The 18,585-nt window shown below is 33.6% G+C and overlaps 1 protein-coding gene across 9 annotated transcripts in view; it reads left to right on the top strand.

Annotated features, from left to right (window-relative positions):
- Positions 1-18,585, top strand: part of Ptpn4 (protein tyrosine phosphatase non-receptor type 4) — a 169,947-nt gene that overhangs the window by 97,098 nt on the left and 54,264 nt on the right. For all 9 annotated transcript variants that reach the window (XM_058583265.1, XM_058583266.1, XM_058583267.1 and 6 more), the window contains 2 exons: positions 6,163-6,226; positions 9,241-9,413. In XM_058583265.1, coding sequence (XP_058439248.1) covers positions 6,163-6,226; positions 9,241-9,413 — 237 coding nt within the window. The remainder of the gene's footprint in view (positions 1-6,162; positions 6,227-9,240; positions 9,414-18,585) is intronic.

The following is an 18,585-nucleotide window of genomic DNA, read 5'->3' as shown; positions in this document are numbered from 1 at the left end:
CTTTTTCCTTCCTTCGTTTGTTTTGATTGAGAAGAAAATAAGAATTTAGGAATATATTCCTTAAGGAAGAAAAAGGACTCAGACTTATACGTCTTACATGCTAAGGAGTTGATTTTTATTTTATAGCTACATATAGTGAGAGTTAAAGTTGAGACATAGAACTTATATTTCCAGTTCTTTAACAGACCATTAGGTTAAAAATAAAAGTAGCAATGAGGATGTGAGTATTTAAAGTATCAGGTGGAAAATAAACAGTGTGGATTTTTACATTTTATTTTTAAAAATTACACTAAATAGATGGGATTTAAAGGTGCTAAAGCTACTAAGTCTGCCTCATTATGAAACATGAGGATTTCTTCTGAGCTTACTAATCAAAGCAGTACATAATATAATATTAGGGAAATATTTACAATTTGGTAACAAGAAGCCATGATTTAAGATCCAATATATATGTATTTTTTTCTTCATTTTTGGGAATCAAACTCAGGGCCTTGCACATGTTAGGCAAGTGATTATACCACTGAACACAGCCATTCCAAGTATCTTTGATAATCATCAAATTTTTGAACTTATTTTCACAAAAGCAAATACTTCTCACAAGTATCATTTGTGAATATGGATTATATTCATCTCCTAACCATTATCAAATTGGTATTTATGGCATTGCCATTGCCTTTAAATTTATATTTTAGCAAGTACTGCATAAATTTACTTTAGGAAACCATAAAGTCACTTTATGAGTACTGATAATGATGATGACTATAATAGCTTTCATTTCAGGAACTTTATTTCATGTAATATCTCAAATAAGATGCTTAGGCCACAAATTAAAATGGTGTAGATACCAAATATATTCATGAATGAAGAGTTTAAAACTGATAGAAAAAAAAAATCACTCATGAATTTCAATCCATTTATCTGTAATTTAGAATTCTGCAAGTTTGGTAATTATTATAATTTTTTTTAACAAATAAGGAGAAACGCAGGAGAAATTGGGTGGGCCTTAAATTAAATAACTGGTAAGTATGAAGCAGAGCTTTAAACTCATTTCATTTACCTCTTCTCTCAGAATTAGACCTACATGTAAAAAGAGAGTACCACATAATAAATATGCTCTCTCGTGTCCATTTTCTATATATGATTATCCCCCCAGCTCAAGTTTATACTTTAAATTTGTTGAATAACAAATTGGAGATATGTAGATTCTTTAAATTAGACTTCTTCAGAATGAATATCAACCAGGAGGCATCATTAAGACAATGAAAAGAGAGAGTTCTGATTTCCAGTCTGACAGGTAAAAAGCTTAGATGTTCACACTTCTGTCCTCACAACAAGAAAAAAGCTAATAACAACCCCAAACCAACAACTTTTAAGATTCTTCAGAGAATCAAGGACACTGCTGTTTTGAAAACTGGAGTGGCAAATTAATACAGAGAATAATCAAGGTTAGCAAACTACTAGAGCCAGAACTGTTAGGAATACTTAAAGGGTCGTTGTCTAATAGCTAGATACCGAGTTTTGACTAGATAAAGAAATAAAAAATTTCTGGGGGATCCAGACTTAGGAAAACCTCCAGACTTTCATGAGTTTTCATGCCTCTCCGGGTTCTCATGGTGAAGAAGGAAGAAAAAAATCCATTTATGGCAGCGGGTGGGGGAAAGTAAACATTTTAAAACCACTTAGAGCTTTCTGTTCTCCTTAACAAGGCCTGCCCTCAGAAACTATTTTGCCAGCACTTAAACAACATGAGTTCTATCAGAACCTTACCAAAATGGGGGATGGCAATTATCCAACTCAGACTCCTCCTGCTTTCTTGTCTACCTAAGGAGGGTCATAAGGAAGAGGCAGAAACCACTAAAGAACTGAGACGTAATCAGGATTAAAGAATGGTTTCCCCGCTGCCTGTACCTTAACAGTCAGTGAGGCTCCTCTGTAATAACAGTATTATAACTGAAGTAACTGCAAAGCTCAGACTGTTTAAAGTTTACCTAGGGAAACCTAAGACAATAGGGATAACAAAAACACAGATACTAGAGGAAATTTAACCTCAGGTCTACAGTTTGTTTACAACAAACTATAAACAGCCTTTCCTCTTACCAGATAAATAAGAACCTCCACTAAAGGGATATTTGCCCTAGTTCCACTTACCCCTGTATATCACATCAGGCATTCATCAATCAATTACAAAGCATTGCTGAAAGGCAAAAAACAAAACCAAAAAACAGAAGAGGCAAAGGCAAGCACCAGAACCAGATTCAGGTATCTCAAAGATTTTAGGATTATATCACAAATTTAAAGTAACTAATTAGGGGTTGGGGTTGTGGCTCGCCAAGCATGTGTGAGGCCCTGGGTTCCCTCCTCAGCACCACATAAAATAAATAAAATAAAGGTATTGCATCCAACTACAACTAAAAAATAAGTTAAATAAATAAACTAATTAGTATGTAAGGACTTCAATGGAAAACTTACACAGTATGCAAAATCTGATGAGTAATGTGACCAGAGAGATGGAAACCCTGTCAAAGAATCAAAGGAATTAGGAACACTGCAAAAGGAGTGAAGAATGCCATGGGTTGTCTCATTGGTACATTGTATACAACTGAAATATAGTCACTGACCTTGAAGATATGTCAGTATAAACTTCCCGAACTGGAAAGCCAAGAAGAAAAAGAAAAAAAGCAGTTAAGATAGATAATGAGACTACCAGAAGGAGAATTTGAACAAAAGAAGTAGTGTTTGATACCTTTCTAAAGTTAATGACAGCCACCCAGCCACAAACCCAGAAGTTCAGAGAATATCAAACAAATTAAATACCCTCCGATTCTAGAGCTACACACAGCATATTCATACTTTACAAAGTCAAAGAGAAAGAGAAAAATCTCAAAAGAAGCAAATGTCAACACCTTCATCAAGGAACAAGGATAAGAAACCATGTAAGCAGGAAGAAAATGGAATAAAATATTTAAAAGTGTTGCAAGAAAAAGCTCACAAACTTAGAAGTCTGTAATTACCTTCAGAAGTGAAATAAATAAAACTTTCTCAGACAAAAATTGAGGGAGTTTGTTGCTAGCAACCCTGCCTTGTGAGAAATGTTAAAAGAAGTTCTCCAAAGTAAAGGAATTTTCAAATTGAAATTATCAAAATGGTTTTTTTTTTTAACAACTTCACTGCTACAATTTACATACTCTAAATTTGCCTGTTAAAGTATAGTTCAGTGGTCTGTAGTATATTTACAGGTACAACATAATTTTACTCTAATTTTGAATCATTTTTATTACCCCCAAGAGATAATCTTGCAACCATTAGGAGTCATTCCCCATCACTAGACATGGCAATCACTAATCACTTTTTTCTCTATAGAAGTTTCCTGTGTTGGATATTCCTTTAAATGAGATCATATGCTATATGGTCATTAGTGACTGAGTTCTTTCATTTAACATAATGTTTTTGAGGTTCCTGCTGAATAATATTCCATTCTGTGGTCATATACCACATTTTGTTTATCAGTTCATCAATCACTCTATCTTTTGGCCATTAGGAATGATGCTGCTACGAATATATGCGTACAGGTTTTATGGACACATGTGCTTTCATTTCATTAGGGCATACACAAAGGAATGGTTTTGCTGAGTTTTCAATCATGGCTGCATTATTTCACATTCCAAAGGGCAGCATATGTATGTTCAACTTCACCATATTCTCCCCTGTGGTGGTTGTTGTCTGTCTTTTATATGACAGTCATTCTGGTGGATGTAAAGTATTTATAATTTTTATTTGCATTTCTCTAATGTCTAGTAATGCTGAACATTTTTTCAAATGTTTGTAGTTCTTTCATCTTTTCTGGATTATTCAAACTGGACTTTTACAAAAACAGTCTACATACTGTCTACTAGAGATATATCAAAAGCATAAAGAGACAGAATGGTTGAAAGTAAATGCATTGAAAAAGATAAACCAAGAATATAGAAACCAAAAGAAAACTATTATAGCTATACTATTATTTGACAAAATAGGTATTTCAAAGTCCTTTTATTCATTGTTTAATTATATAAAAAACTATTATGCCTATGTATAGAATAAAATCATATAGAATGTCTTTAAAAGAAAATACAAGTTGTATAAAATAAATTTTATGCCAAGGAGTAACCAGTGTAAGAATTTCTATTTATTCCTTGTTTGATGTTTTTCTGGGTTTTTAAAATTAATATGATTTGAAACTGGGTTAGATTTCCTGTATACTGATCATTTAGAAATGAATAGAGTTTTGTTTGTTGCTTTTGTGACAACTCCTAATAGAAATTCATTTATAACTTCTAAAATATATGTACCGCTTTTAGGATTTTTAAAATGAGGTACCTGGTTTTCTTTTTTCCATAAATACAGTTTGTTTTACATAGTCTTTTTTTTTTTCTTGACTTTCTAGAACTAACGTCCTCTGTCATATGACATAAGAATTTCCCCATGTTGTGGGGAAGCTCTGAATGTAAAAATAAAAAACAAAAAATTTTAAGCCTAAAAACTAAACATAAACCAGTAAGTGCATTGGCACACACCTGTAATCCCAGGGACTTGGGAGGCTGAGCAGGAGGAGCACAAGTTTGAGGCCAGCCTCAGCACCTTACTGAGACCCAGTCTGAAATTAAAGAATAAAAAGGGATGAGGATGTAACTCAGTGGTAAAGTGCCCCTGGGTGCATTCCTTAATACCAAACAAATAAACAAAAATACCACTAAGCATATATTTTCTTTCCTATTCTAAACTAGTCATGCTCGAAGCTGACTCATTCATTTGCCTCCCCAAATGATTTGAGGTGTGAGAAATCTATCTGGGAATGCCAAGAGCTTCTTGGATGGATAGGGCCATGAGTTATGAAGATCAAAATTTAGAATCAACATGAAAAAAAATGTATTAGAAGATTGGAGCAGGATCCCACAGAAGTTTTCACTAAATAAATTTAATGCCTTTGGCCTTATGACCAGGTCTTAAGGTCAAAAAGTATCTTGAGTCTTAACATATTACATATGGTTATAATAAAGAGACACATCAGTTTTGCTCATATTGATTTCACTAATGGAACTTTGAGGATGCATACCATTGTGGATTTCATATGAGAAGAAAAGTAACATAGAAAGGTGAAATAAAAAAAATATTTATGCCTTGTAGTGGGGGGTGGTACTGGGGATTGAACCTAGAGCTTTGAAAATGATAGGCAAGTACTTTACCAGCGAGCTACATTCTCAGCCCCTTTTTAAAATTTTATTTTGTGATGGGGTCTTGCTAAGTTACCCAGGCTAGCTCCAACTTGAGATTTCCTGCCTTAGTCTCCTGAGTAGCTGGGATTATCAGCAAGTGCCACTGTACTAGTTTAATTAAGCTTTTTAAAGTCAAATAAAAAAATGGTTCTAGGGTCATTGCACAAAGCTGAAATTTTACATTTTATCAGTATTGCTTGTAATTTTAAGGAGTAAACTACACCTATTTTATTGATACTTCTTGAGGTTTTTTTCTTTTTTGTTGTTGTTGTTGTTGTCATCGTTCACTGTTGAGTGCTGGGGATCTAACTCAGGGCTTCCTCCATGCTAGTTGGCAAGCACTCCACCACTGAGCCACATTCACAGTCCTATTTTTTGAAATTTTAATTTGTGACACTTAAGTATTTCTGTACATATAAAATTGGGAAATGGATATTTTGCAATTAGATATTTTGATAAAATTTTCTGTAGTTGAACCCATAGATTTTAACTAGTTTTTCATGAAGCACCAAAAACTTCAGATTTTTTTATATTCTGTGTGTATGTATAGAATATATGATAAGATGTTTAGATATTAGAAAATATAAATTTATAAGATCATTTTATAGATACTTTCTTTTGGGGATGGGTGGATACCAGGGGTTGAACTCAGGGGCAATTGACCACTGAGCCACCTCCTAGACCTATTTTGTATTTTATTTAGAGACAGGGTCTCACTGAGTTGCTTAGCACTTGACTATTGCTGAGGCTGGCTTTGAAACTGAGATCCTCCTGTCTCAGCCTCCCAAACCACTGGGATTACAGGCCTGTGCCACCGTGCCCGGCTGTTCTATAGATACTTTCTTAATTTGTTAATATTTTTCTCTTTATTCAATATTTTAAATGCTCTAGTTTGTTCTCTTTTGTACAGGTTGAAGATTGTGAAGATTTCTTTTAAGTGCAAACAGTTTTTTGTTCAGCTTAGAAAGGAATTGGTAAGTATTGGTCTAATAATTATTGATATAAATGAAGTAAGTCTCTTATGAAATGCCCAGTCATTAATGATAGAATTTTTCTACCATTATAAGTACAATTAATACTGTTGATAACTCTCTATTAAGGTAAATGAATTCACTTTTTATGACCAGATGTATTTGTTTCTTCAGTGTTTCTGTGGTTCTGATTTAAAGTTCTTCTAGACATTCTTTCTGTTCTTTCCTCTACTCACAAACTGATTTCTAACACATGATATTCATTGCCCATCCCCAGGTTCCATTCCTAAGAGCAATAGCTGAACATTTTCTATGGCCTTCTCCTTTTTTCTATTAAATCCACTGCATTTCATTTCATACATAAGTTCATTTCATTTTTGGAAAGCTGAGCGTTTCGTTTATAATTCGTGAACACATAGCACATTTCCTCACTGTGTTGAAGTGATAATGGCCTTTTTCTATGTTAAGTATAAGTTGAGTTGTCATGGAAAGTACAGTGTTGGAAACAATTTTTCATTGTAAGTGATTATCTATTTCATCAAATTAACCTTTTTATTTACATTATTTCTTAGAAATCTTTGCAAATTAATATAGATTTCAAGATGGACGTGAGTGTGTGTGTGTGTGTAGAATGTATTCGAAACCTTAATGTATTTGAATCCACTGCATTTTATCAGGATATCAATCTAATCTGTGGCTGTTCATTTATGTTCACAAAATGTAGAGTTTTCCTAATCAAATTTCTATTGAAGTTAAAATGTAGCACAAAAAAGTACATGGGGTGTGTGTGTTTGTGTGTTGTTGGCAGTTGAACCCAGAGGTGCTCTACCACTGAGCCACATCCCCAGCCCCCCCTTTAAAATTTTTTTTTAGTTGTAGATAGACAAAATACCTTTATTTTATTCATTTATTATTTTTATGCAGTGCTGAGGCTCAAACCTAGTGCCTCTCTTGTGCTAGACAAGTGTTCAACCACTGAGCTACAACCCTAGCCACCCAGCTCTTTCTTTAAAAAAAATATAGATAGATAGATAGATAGATAGATAGATAGATAGATAGATAGATAGACATGTATTGAGAATCAAATCTAGTGCTTCACACATGTTAGGCAAACGCTCTACCACTGAACCACAATCCCAGCACCCCCTCACCGCCCAGCCCTTTTATTTTATTTTATTTTATTTTCAGATAGGGTCTCACTAAGTTGCCAAGGCTGGCTTTATACTTGGAATCCTCCTGTTTCAACCTCTTGTGTTGCTGGAATTACAGGCATGTACCCAGCTAAAAGTATGATTTTTAAATTTACAACTTGAAAACATAAACACATCCATTTCAACATCTTCCAGATTAATAACACAGAACATTACTAGTACCCCAGAAGCTGGTAATGTTGCTAATGGAACTGAGGCCCACTTTCAGTCATTAACCCTTCTAAAAAGTAAACAACCTTCTCATCTGTATCACCATGGATTAATTTGCTTATTTTTGAACCTAAAATATGAAGTCTTATCAACCATTTTCATGTTATTCAGTATTTCTTCTCAGATAGTATATCAGTTAGGAATGTGTTTTCCTATAAGTAACAAGAGCAACAAAAGTCAACTAGTATTTGATTAAAGGCAGTATACAGGTATATTCTGCAGAAGGTCACCCTTGCTAATGTTTTCTCCTTAAAACATCTCTTTGTTTTTAAATACCCAAACTTTAGAGAATGTGCTAATCTCTCAGTATAACCTTTTGTGTTCATTCTTTTCAAACTGTATGGGAAAATTTTTTGTTACATTCCAAATACAATGAGTAGCATATGACGAGTACATGGACAAGTGTCAAAAAAGGGGAGTATATATGCATCTTGGATCTTGCTGACACAGAGAGACATTACTATGTCATATTTACTGTCTGTCATTTTGCCCAATGTTCATGGTACATGTTATACATACTGTATGTGTTACTACATACAAAGCAACTAATAATCATAACTAAGATTAATTTTCTGGTGGTCAAGAAATGATGTTTTAAGCATATTAACTTTATACATGGTACTGTATTATTTACACAGACATTTTACAGTGATTTAGTTATGGAAAACTGCTTCATGACCTTTTTTTTTTTAAAAAAAATATAGTATTGAGGATTGAACCCAAGGGTGCTTTTCCAGTGAGCTATATCCCTAGCACTCCCCCCCTTAAATATTGAGACAGGGTCTCACTAAGTAGCTGGCCTTGAACTTAATGATCCTCCTGCCTGACCCTCCTGAATTGCTAGGATTGGAGACATGTACTACAGCTTCTGGCTCTCTTTATGATCTTTGAATGGGGAAAGATTTGTAGAATAGTACATACAAGGAAATCTTCTTAACCTTAAACATAAAAATTGATAAGATAGGCTGTTATAGTTAATAACTCTTCATCAAAAGAAATCATTAATAACAGAATATGTATTTCTCTCTCACACACACACTCTGTCCTTAGTTTTAAATGCAAGCCAATAGAAAAATAAACTAGTAACTTGAACTACACTTCACACAAGAGAGTGTATCCACATGGCCAGTAACGTGAAAAGATATTGAACCTCATTAGTCATCAAGGAGGTACAAATTATAACCAAAGTGTGCTGCCTTTGGATACTCACCAGAATATTAAAATGAAAAGGACTGATAAACCAGTGGTTGGTGAATATATGGAGCATACACAATTTTGGGGTTTTATGTAGTAAAGCTCAACATACTCGTATCTATGATCCATCAACAGAAAAGTGTTCAAGTGTACACCAGATGACATACAGAAGTATACATAGCAGCATTACTCTTGTCCCCTCAGACTGGAATCATCAAGTGTCTATCAGCAGTAAAGTGGATAAGTATCTGTAGTGTGTACATTTCCAGTAGAATACTATGAAGAATAAAAATAAATGAGTTACTGCTTCACAGCTCTGTAGATGTATACGGAACAAAAGTAAATATAGCATTAGATTCTGATGTTTTTTCTGATATTCTCTGCATTTTTGGTTTATTACAGCATGAATCTAGAGAAACACTACTGGGATTTAATATGGTGAATTACCGAGCTTGTAAGAATTTGTGGAAAGCATGTGTAGAACATCACACATTCTTCCGTTTGGACAGACCACTTCCACCTCAAAAGAATTTTTTTGCACATTATTTTACATTAGGTTCAAAATTCCGGTACTGGTAAGTACTACTGTTGTATTAAGAATTTTTTGTTAGATGTTTTTCCTCCCATGAAAGCAATTGTCTAGTTGATAGAACCATAGAATTATTGCTCCTCATACCTACCTTTGGAGTCCCTATGGAATGCAGCCCTTACATATGTATCAGAAAGTTCTATGTGTTCTTCAGAGATTCATCAGGCTTCAGAGACCCATTCTATTGACTTTATTTCAGGTCCTTATTATCTAAAGTAAATTAACCACATTAACTTATTTATAGTCTAGACAGGGGTTAGATTTCCATTGTCTCTTTACTATTTAAGTAAAAACTTCTCTTTGTTCAGGCACATTTATTTTATTTGTAAAAATTAAGATAGATTCTGCATGAGTTTATATATTTTTTTAAATTTATAATTTAGCATATTTCTGAGTTGTTAAACCATCTATTGTAAAGAGTTCAGAACAATCATTAGGCAAAATCAAGTTTAGTTGTTGAACAAGAACTCCGGGGTTTCTTTTCCCTACAAGTGTCTTATTTATTATTTCTTAAATCATTTTTATTTTTAATGGACACATAATGGGGTATAATGTAATATTTGATACCTATAAAATATGTATAATGATCAGATCAAGGTAATTGGCATATTCATCACCTCAGACATTTATCAATTATTTTGAAATGTACCATTAATTGTTGTTAGTCAGCATTATCCTATTGTGCTGTAGGACATTAGAAGTTATTTCTCCTATCCAACTGCACCCTTTGTCTTATTTATTCTTGACTGCTTTATTTTTTCCTGAAAGTCTTTGGGGGAGTAACTAAATTTGAAGAAGCTCTGATTGGTTTTATTTATGGAATTTTTAAAGGCCTTTAAAAGCTGGTTTTAAAATGAAACCAGATAAGACTTGTGTAGAAAAAGTTATTGATGATCTTCTAGTAAGACGAATATTACTGATTTTTGTCTGTTTCTGTTCACAAAATAAGATTTTTCTATCTTCAATAAATAAAACCCTTGACCATTATGTGATAGGCTGATTTTATCTTATATGTTCAGGAGAAAAATATTTAGAAGTGTCCTAACAAAATTTACATTGTAGGGACTGGGGTTGTGGCTCAGTGGTACAGTGCTTGCCTAGCACATATGAGACACAGGGTTTGATCCTCAGCACTACATACATACATACATACATACATACATACATACATAGCATTGTGTCCATCTGCAACTTAAAAAAAAATTTTTTTTAAATTTACATTGTAAATTATAGACATGTATAAATGCGCAGTTTGTAATCTCAGTAAAAAATAACAGCATGAAGTTTACTACAGAGTATATCACTAAAAATAGATGCCTGTCATCCCAAGAAAATGTAATAAAAGTGCACAAAAGTTTAGTAGCAACAATTAAACAGAATTAGGAAAATTTTAATTAAAAAAAAAACAGAATCTTCAGTGACTTAATGTTTTAACTCCTTTCTCACTTTCCTAAAAGCAATATTGAGAAAAATTATTTGCAAAATTAAAGGTAAGAAGTCTGAGGGTGAATGTGTGCAGTCAATAGTGAAAGTCAAGGGAAAATATTGAACCTTCCCTACAGAAAAAAAATCTCAAAGGCTCTAAGTTATTTGAAATGTGAGATCAGTATAAAACCAACCTAAGGGTGTTCTTCAATGAGTCTAATTCCAAAATGACCACTGGGGTAATCACCCAAATACTGACCTTACTTTCTGGTAGAACTCTTTTCTTTTCCCATATCCTTGCAGAAATATGTATCTGTCCATCCATTTCCCTCTCTCTCTCTCCCACCCTCCTCTCTCTCCATACACACCCATTTTACTTATGTGACAAAGAAATTAATAAAACACAGTAACCAAACTTCAACTACAATTCAAACAGGTCTCAGATAAGAAAAAATTCAAGAAAGTAATCCAAACCATACCGTAGGTCTAGATGTGATGAATACAAATAGAAGAGACAATTGAAGATACTATTGTGGAGAAGATCATCACTGACACCAAAAGAAATTTCTACCATAGACATTAATTTAAAAAAAAAAGTTTAAGAACTATTTTGAGGCTGGGATATCAGTGGCAGACAGCTTGTCTCGAACGTGTGAGGCACTGAGTTTGATCCTCACCACAACATAAAAATAAATAAATAATATAAAGGTATTGTGTTCATCTACAACATATATATACACACACACATAATATACATATACACAAAATATACATATATATTTTTTAAAAAAATAAACTCATATTTAAAAACAAAAAAAATATTTTAAGATTGGTGGAGAGAACATTAACTGCCATTTGACTGTTATTGCCCTTGGGAGAAGATTGATCTAGAATTGACAGACTTTATTCATTCAACAGAACTGAGATTATGGTCTATTAAGTGGAATCTGTACATTTTTAAAAATTGAATGAAATACTTTAAAATAGATTTATTGAGGTATTCACACATAGTAAACTACATTTAAAATTAATGTTTGAATCTCCATGAATCCTTCACCATAATCACAATAATAAGCATACCCATCACCCACAAAAGATCTATAATATTCCTCTGTGACAACCTTTCTTCCACCTTTTGTCCTCAGACAACTGCTGATCTGTTCTCTGTCTTTATAAATTTTCTAGGATTTTTATGTAAAGTGAAACATATTAAGTATTCTTTTTAGTCTTTAGTCAATCCACTTTTACTCAGGATAATTACTTTAAGATTCATCCATATTCTTGCCTGCATTTATAGCTCATTTCTTTTTATTGCAGAGTAATAGTCCATTGTGTAGATAAATAATTGGTTATCCATTTGATGATGAGAATCAAGTGGATTGTTTCCAGATTCAGGCTATTACAAAAAAAGCTACTGTGAACATGCATATGGAAGTCTTTGTATGGATATTTTCTTAGGTAAATACCTAAATGTATAATGGCCAGCTCATATGGTAGATGGCATGTTTAACTTTTTAAGAACTGTTGAACATTTTGTCCAAGCAGTTGTACCTTTGTGAACTTTCCTGCAGTGTATGCAGTGTACTTTCCTGCAGTGTAAGTTCTATTTTAGGACTGAGGGTGTAACCCAGTTGTAGGATACTTGTCCTAACATACATAAAACCCTGGGTTCAATTCCTCCCACCACCCAAAAAAATAGACTTCTAGCTCTACCAGGTCCTCAAAGATAATGCTTGCTGTTATCTTTTTAGTGTTTACCAGTATCAAGAGAGCAGATTTTAAATTTTGATGGAGTTAAGCTTATTAGTTTGTTCTTTTATCGACTTTTCTTTTGTTCTCATATCTAAGAAATATTTGCCTAATCCAAGGTCACAAAGATTTATTTCTGTTTCCTTCTAAGAGTTTTATAGTTTTTGCTCTTACATTTAGTTCTTACATTTAGGTGATACATTTGGATATAATTCTTATATTTGATGTGAAATATGGGTTGGAGTTCATTTTTTGAACATTTATATCTAGTTGTTCCTTTTCACTTTTGTCAAAAATGAGTAGCTCATTTGTATCGTCCTATTGTTGAACTTATTTTTTATTATTAGTCCTCCAGCTTTGCTCCTCTTTTAAAAGTTATTTTGGATATTCTAGCCACTTTGTATTTCCATTTGAATTTTAGAGTTTTTTTACCAATTTCTATGAAAAAGGGATTCTAATTGGAATCATGCCGAATCTGTATATCCATTTTTGGAGAATTGATATCTTAAAAATATAGGCTCTTCCAACTCATGAAGCATAATATGTGGTTTTCTTTTATTTCTCCAGCAATGTTTTTAGTTTTTCATGTACAAGTCTTGCATGTCTTTGTCAAATTTAACTTTACATATTTCATATTTTTATCCATAAATGGTATTTGTTAAATTTTGATTTCAAATTGATCGTTGCCATTAGAGGAAATGCAGTTGATTTTTTAATGTTGACCTTGTTTCCTGAAGCCTTGCTAAACTCATTTATTATAGGAGCGTTCTTATAGTTTCCAACAGATTTTTTTTTTTTTTTGTACCAAGAATTGAACCCAGAGGAACTTAACTACTGAGCCACATCCCCAGCCCTTTTTAATATTTATTTAGAGACAGGATCTCACTGAGTTGGTTAGGGCCTCGCTAAGTTGCTAAGGCTAGCTTTAAACTCATGATCCTCCTGCCTCAGCCTCCCAAGCCACTGGGATTACAGGTGTGTGCCACCGAGCCCAGCAGTTTCCAACAGATTTTCTACCTGTAAGGTAAAGATGGTTTTAGTTCTTCCCTTCTAATCTGATGCTTTTTCTTTTTCTTTCCTTATTGTTCCATCTGGATTACATGTTGAATAGTGTTGAATACAAGTGATGAGAGCAGACTTCCTTGCCTTCTACTTCATCTTGGTAGAAAGCATGTCATCTATTCACTGTGAACTATGATTTTGGTTGTAGGCTTTTTCTAGATGCCCCATATCATTCATGCATGTTAAAGAACTTCTTGTTTCTTCTTTCCTGAAAGTTTTTGTTAGGATTGTGTGTTGATTTTTGTTAAATGCTTTCTCTGTAATTATTGAGATTATCATATGGTTTTCTTTTCAGTTTGTTAATATTATCAGTTACTTTTTGAGTTTCAAGTGTCAAACCAGTTTTCTATTCCTGGGATAATGCTCTCTTTTTTATATGCTGTCTAAATAAACTTGTTAAAATTTTGTTTAGAAATTTTGCATCTGTGCTCATGAAGGATATTGGTATGTAGTTTTCTATCTTGTAGTGACATTGTCAGGTTTCTGTGTCAGGGTAATATTGGCCTTATTGAAGAAATTGGAATATCTCTATTTTCCTGGGAGAGTTTGTGTGGTAATGCTCTAATTTCCTTTGTAAATGTTTGATAGAATTTACTAATTAAACCAAATTACATTGTTATATTGTGTGCATGTATGAAGATATAGGAACAAATCCCACTGTTGTTTAATTATAATGCACCAATTAAAAATATGGGGGGAAAGTGGCATAAATAAATAATAGGCATTGCATTCCAATTGTGAAAGACACTTCACCAGCCTTGGATATTATTGATCTCTTTTGTGATTGCTAATAAAGGAGTTTTATTTATTTATTTTATTTTTTATGTGGTGCTGAGGATCGAACCCAGTGCCCTGTGCATGCTAGGCGAGCACTCTACCACTGAGCCACAACCCCAATGAGTTTTAAATAGTGAGAAAAGAAAAAGAATTTACCAATTAATCCTTCTGGCAGTTTTATTTCTTAGAACGTTTTGAATAAATGTCCAAAAATTTTAATAGATAAGACAGTCCTGAGCAAACTTTGGTAGTTTTTCTTTAAACAGATTTTCCCATTTCATGTAAGTTACTGGCTTTGTTAGCATAAGGTTCATAATGTTACCATTATCTTTTTAATATGTCCAGAATTTAGCAATGTTGCTTGTCTAATTGATATTGATAACTTGTCTTGCTAGAAGTTTATCTATTTGGATTAAATATTTTTTGAACAATGAATATGCCAAATGAAACTTGTCTTCGGGCTTATGTAGCTTGTGGACCACTCTTTGTCTCTGAAGTCCTAATGAAAATAAGAGACTAAAAAATATTAAGCTCACCCAGGTTGCCATTCAAGTCTAAAGTCAGGATGACATTATTCAGTATGTTAAACCTCATGTAATATAAAATCTCTGAGCCTTTGAAAAACATCTACTCATAGTAAAATTAAGCCAACCAAGAGATAAGTCAAAATAAGAAAAATTCTTCTCTTAGAATGAAGATTAAATCATTCAAATAGAATTAATACTTTACAATTGTAAAAATAATAACTACTGAATAGAAATAAATGGTAAAATTTTAAAATGTAAAATAAATACTCTAACTTTAAAATTAATTAATTAATTATTTTTTTAAAAAAGGAAATTGAACCACACCTGTAATACCCGCAACTCAAGAGGATAAGGCAGGATTGCAAGTTCAAAGCCAGCCTGAGCAACTTAGAGCCTATCTCAAAATAAATTTAAAAAGCAAGGGAAGATGTAGCTCAATAGTAGAGTGCCCCTGGCCCCTGAGTGCAATCCCCAGTACCACAAAAAAGAAAAGAAAAGAAAAAAAAAAGACAAGTAAGAAGAAGTATTTGAATCCTTAGTGTATAGCTTTAAATATTAATACATGAACTTCTTAAGCTTTCTCAATCTTTTTTCCTTATTTTTTTTAAACAAACAGCATCTTTTCCTTTCTTTTATTTCAAAGGAAATCAGCATTATCTTTTTCAGTTAAAACTGGATTATAATTAAGCATGGTCATACGTGCCTGTAGTCTCAGCCAATTCAGAGAGTGAGGTAGAAGTATTGCTCTATCCCAGAAATTTTTAAATAGCTTTATTATATTTGTTTATTTTGTGTGTGTGATGCTAAGGATCGAACCCAGTGCCTCACATGTACTAGGCAAGCGCTCTACCACTGAGCCACAATCCCAGCCCTGATCCCAGGAATTTGAGGCTAGCCTAGACAATGTAGTAAGACCCTGTCTCAAAAAAAGTAAAAATTAAACAAGTGGCATATATCTTGTATTCACGTTAAGATTCTGTCTCTATTTCAAGACTTTTTTCAAAATGATTTTTACCTGTGCTTAATGATGATGATTTGTTGGTAGAAAAAAAAACAAAACAGTTTTTTTTCTTTTTAGACCTTTTTTATATTACTTAATTACTTATAAATAATAAGCATATATATTTATATACAGACATATGTATATATATTTAACTCCTGGCACTTTCTTTTTTTTCTTTTCTTTCTTTTTTTTTTTTTAACAAGCCTATTTTTTTTTTCTTTTAAAGAGAGAGAGAGAGAGAGAGAATTTCAATATTTATTTTTTAGTTTTCGGTGGACACAACATCTCTGTTTTGCATGTGGTGCTGAGGATCGAACCCAGGCCGCACGCATGCCAGGCGAGCACGGTACCACTTGAGCCACATCCCCAGCCCTCCTGGCACTTTCTTATTGTTCAAAAGATCAGTAATCTACTGTCAGATTTTGGTGTTCTATATTCTAATAACAATACTAAGCCTTTAAAGACTGTGTTATAGATAATATGCAACATAAACTCTCTGGTATTGTTTAAATTGTTCCTTCTGTGGCTATAACTCAGTGGCAGAGCGCTTGCCTAGCATGTGTAAGGTACTGGGTTCCATCCTTAGCGCCACATAAAAATAAGCAAAATAAAAGCATGCTGTTCATCTAAAACTACAAAATATTTTAAGTAAATAAATTGTTCCTTCCTTATTATGAAATTCAATTGTAAATCCAGCCTTTTGAATAAGAATGCACCATTTGAATCCTCTTCACTGGATAATTAATGTATCTGTCAGGATTTAGTTAGAGGAACAAAGCCTTTTTGATATTTCAAATAAAAGCAATTTAATCGAGGGAAATGGTTATACAGGTGTTAAAAAGACTGGGAAGGCAATAGGGAATAAGAGGGCTGTGAAGAGGCAAACGGGAAGAAGGGAGAATGCCCAAGGATCAAAAGCTTGGGTCACTCTGGGCTGGAATTCCCAGGCCTGGACTTGGTACTACACTGTTAGAGCCACTGTCACAATTCTGAATCATCCAGAGAAGTGTTGCTTTAGCCAAGGATGGAACCATCTATAAGATGCTGTTTCCCACTGTGCCCTGTTCCCACAACTTAAAGCAGCTACCAGTACCTTCCTGTTTCCAGCTCTGCCTTTCTCTACTTTCTGATCTTCCATCAGTGCCTTCTGAAAACGGAATGTAACAGAAAGACAGGTAGCAAAGGAATCTACAAAATGGAGTGTATTCACTCAAAACCCCTTGCTAATTGTAGCAGAGCACAAAAGGACAGAATTGATACTTATTGTCCAACCTTCAAAAGCTGATTTTTGCAGTCAAGTCAGAAAGATTTCAAACATGTCAGCAGAGCAATAGGCATGAGTTTATTGAAGGGATAGGAAAAGGGAAAGAGGACACTCTCAAGCCAGAAAATGGGTCCTGTCAGAGAAAAGAGGGATAATTAGCCTCTCCTGCACTTCATTTTTATTGGAGATCCCAGAGAAATTTCCAGAGAGTCCCACTCAGGCCCACCTCTTAACTTTTGACTGGCAGAAGGATGACATCAGACTTTGAAATCTCCACTGCCATGACAACTCTAAGTCACCTTCGCATATACTGACCTGTTCAAATTGGATTCTTAACCATGCATTCTTACAGATTTTATGGTTAAAAGGAATTATCCTTATCTCCCTGAGTTTTGGGATCTGGTCTGTGAAAAGAGTCACAGAAGTATTCCTCTTCAGGGTAACTTGGGATTTTCTTATCTATGTTATTTTGGGCCTACATTTCTCGTATAGATAATAAGTAGTTTACAGAGGAATGCAACATATCCTGTCTACTTAAGCCAGGCAGGGCTACAGGTAAATTACTTCTTGGAAAAGAAAGCACGTGGGGGTCAGCACAGTGGGGCCATACTATAGAATTATTCTTTTAACCTTGGGTTCCCACTACTCACATCTGTCTGCCCCCATCACTATGACAGCTCAGTCCACATTAAGTTAGTGTGTATATACAAACCATATATACTTGCCATATATATTTATAGTTTTAAAGATTAAGCTTTATGTTTATAGTTCCTAAGAACTTTAAAAATTATCTAAAGCACTTTTTAATCACTAGAGTGACTAGTAGTCTTATAAATGAAGTAAGAAAGGCAGCATGACAAATGTTTAACAGTCTTATACCTAATAACTATACACTAAATAAACACTTTTTCCCTCATAGTTAAGTGGTGGTTGACAATACAGGTACTATTGTCATACCTAAAATGTTGAAATATTATTTTGACTGGTAACATTAGACAGAAGTATTATTTTCCCCACCAGCCTCCCCATGCACACCCTGTTATCTCTGTTCCAGAATATCCAAGGGATTAAATCTTATTCTAATGTGGAAATACAAATAGTGGGGGACCTTAATTTATTATGTCTTCCTTAGAGGAAATATACTTTCTTAGGAAAGTTCAACTTATTAGCATTAAAATATCATGTTACTGTTTCTCATTTTTCCATTAAAACCTCACAAGCATGCTCTTCAGATCACACTTATTGATACTTATCCATGGAAAATGGTCTTAAAATTGCTTGAGTAGCTTTGGAGACCTTTATTTGGCTAGTCTTACATGCATTGATATCTGCATTTGTAAATGGTTATATT

The sequence above is a fragment of the Marmota monax genome, unplaced genomic scaffold (genome assembly GCF_021218885.2).
Source record: "Marmota monax isolate L192 unplaced genomic scaffold, Marmota_monax_Labrador192_F-V1.1 WCK01_AAM20220418_F8-fsc00121, whole genome shotgun sequence".
In the NCBI taxonomy this organism is placed as follows: Eukaryota; Metazoa; Chordata; class Mammalia; order Rodentia; family Sciuridae; genus Marmota; species Marmota monax.
Note: the sequence above shows the minus strand (reverse complement) of the source record. Positions and strands in the feature narration are given on the sequence as shown.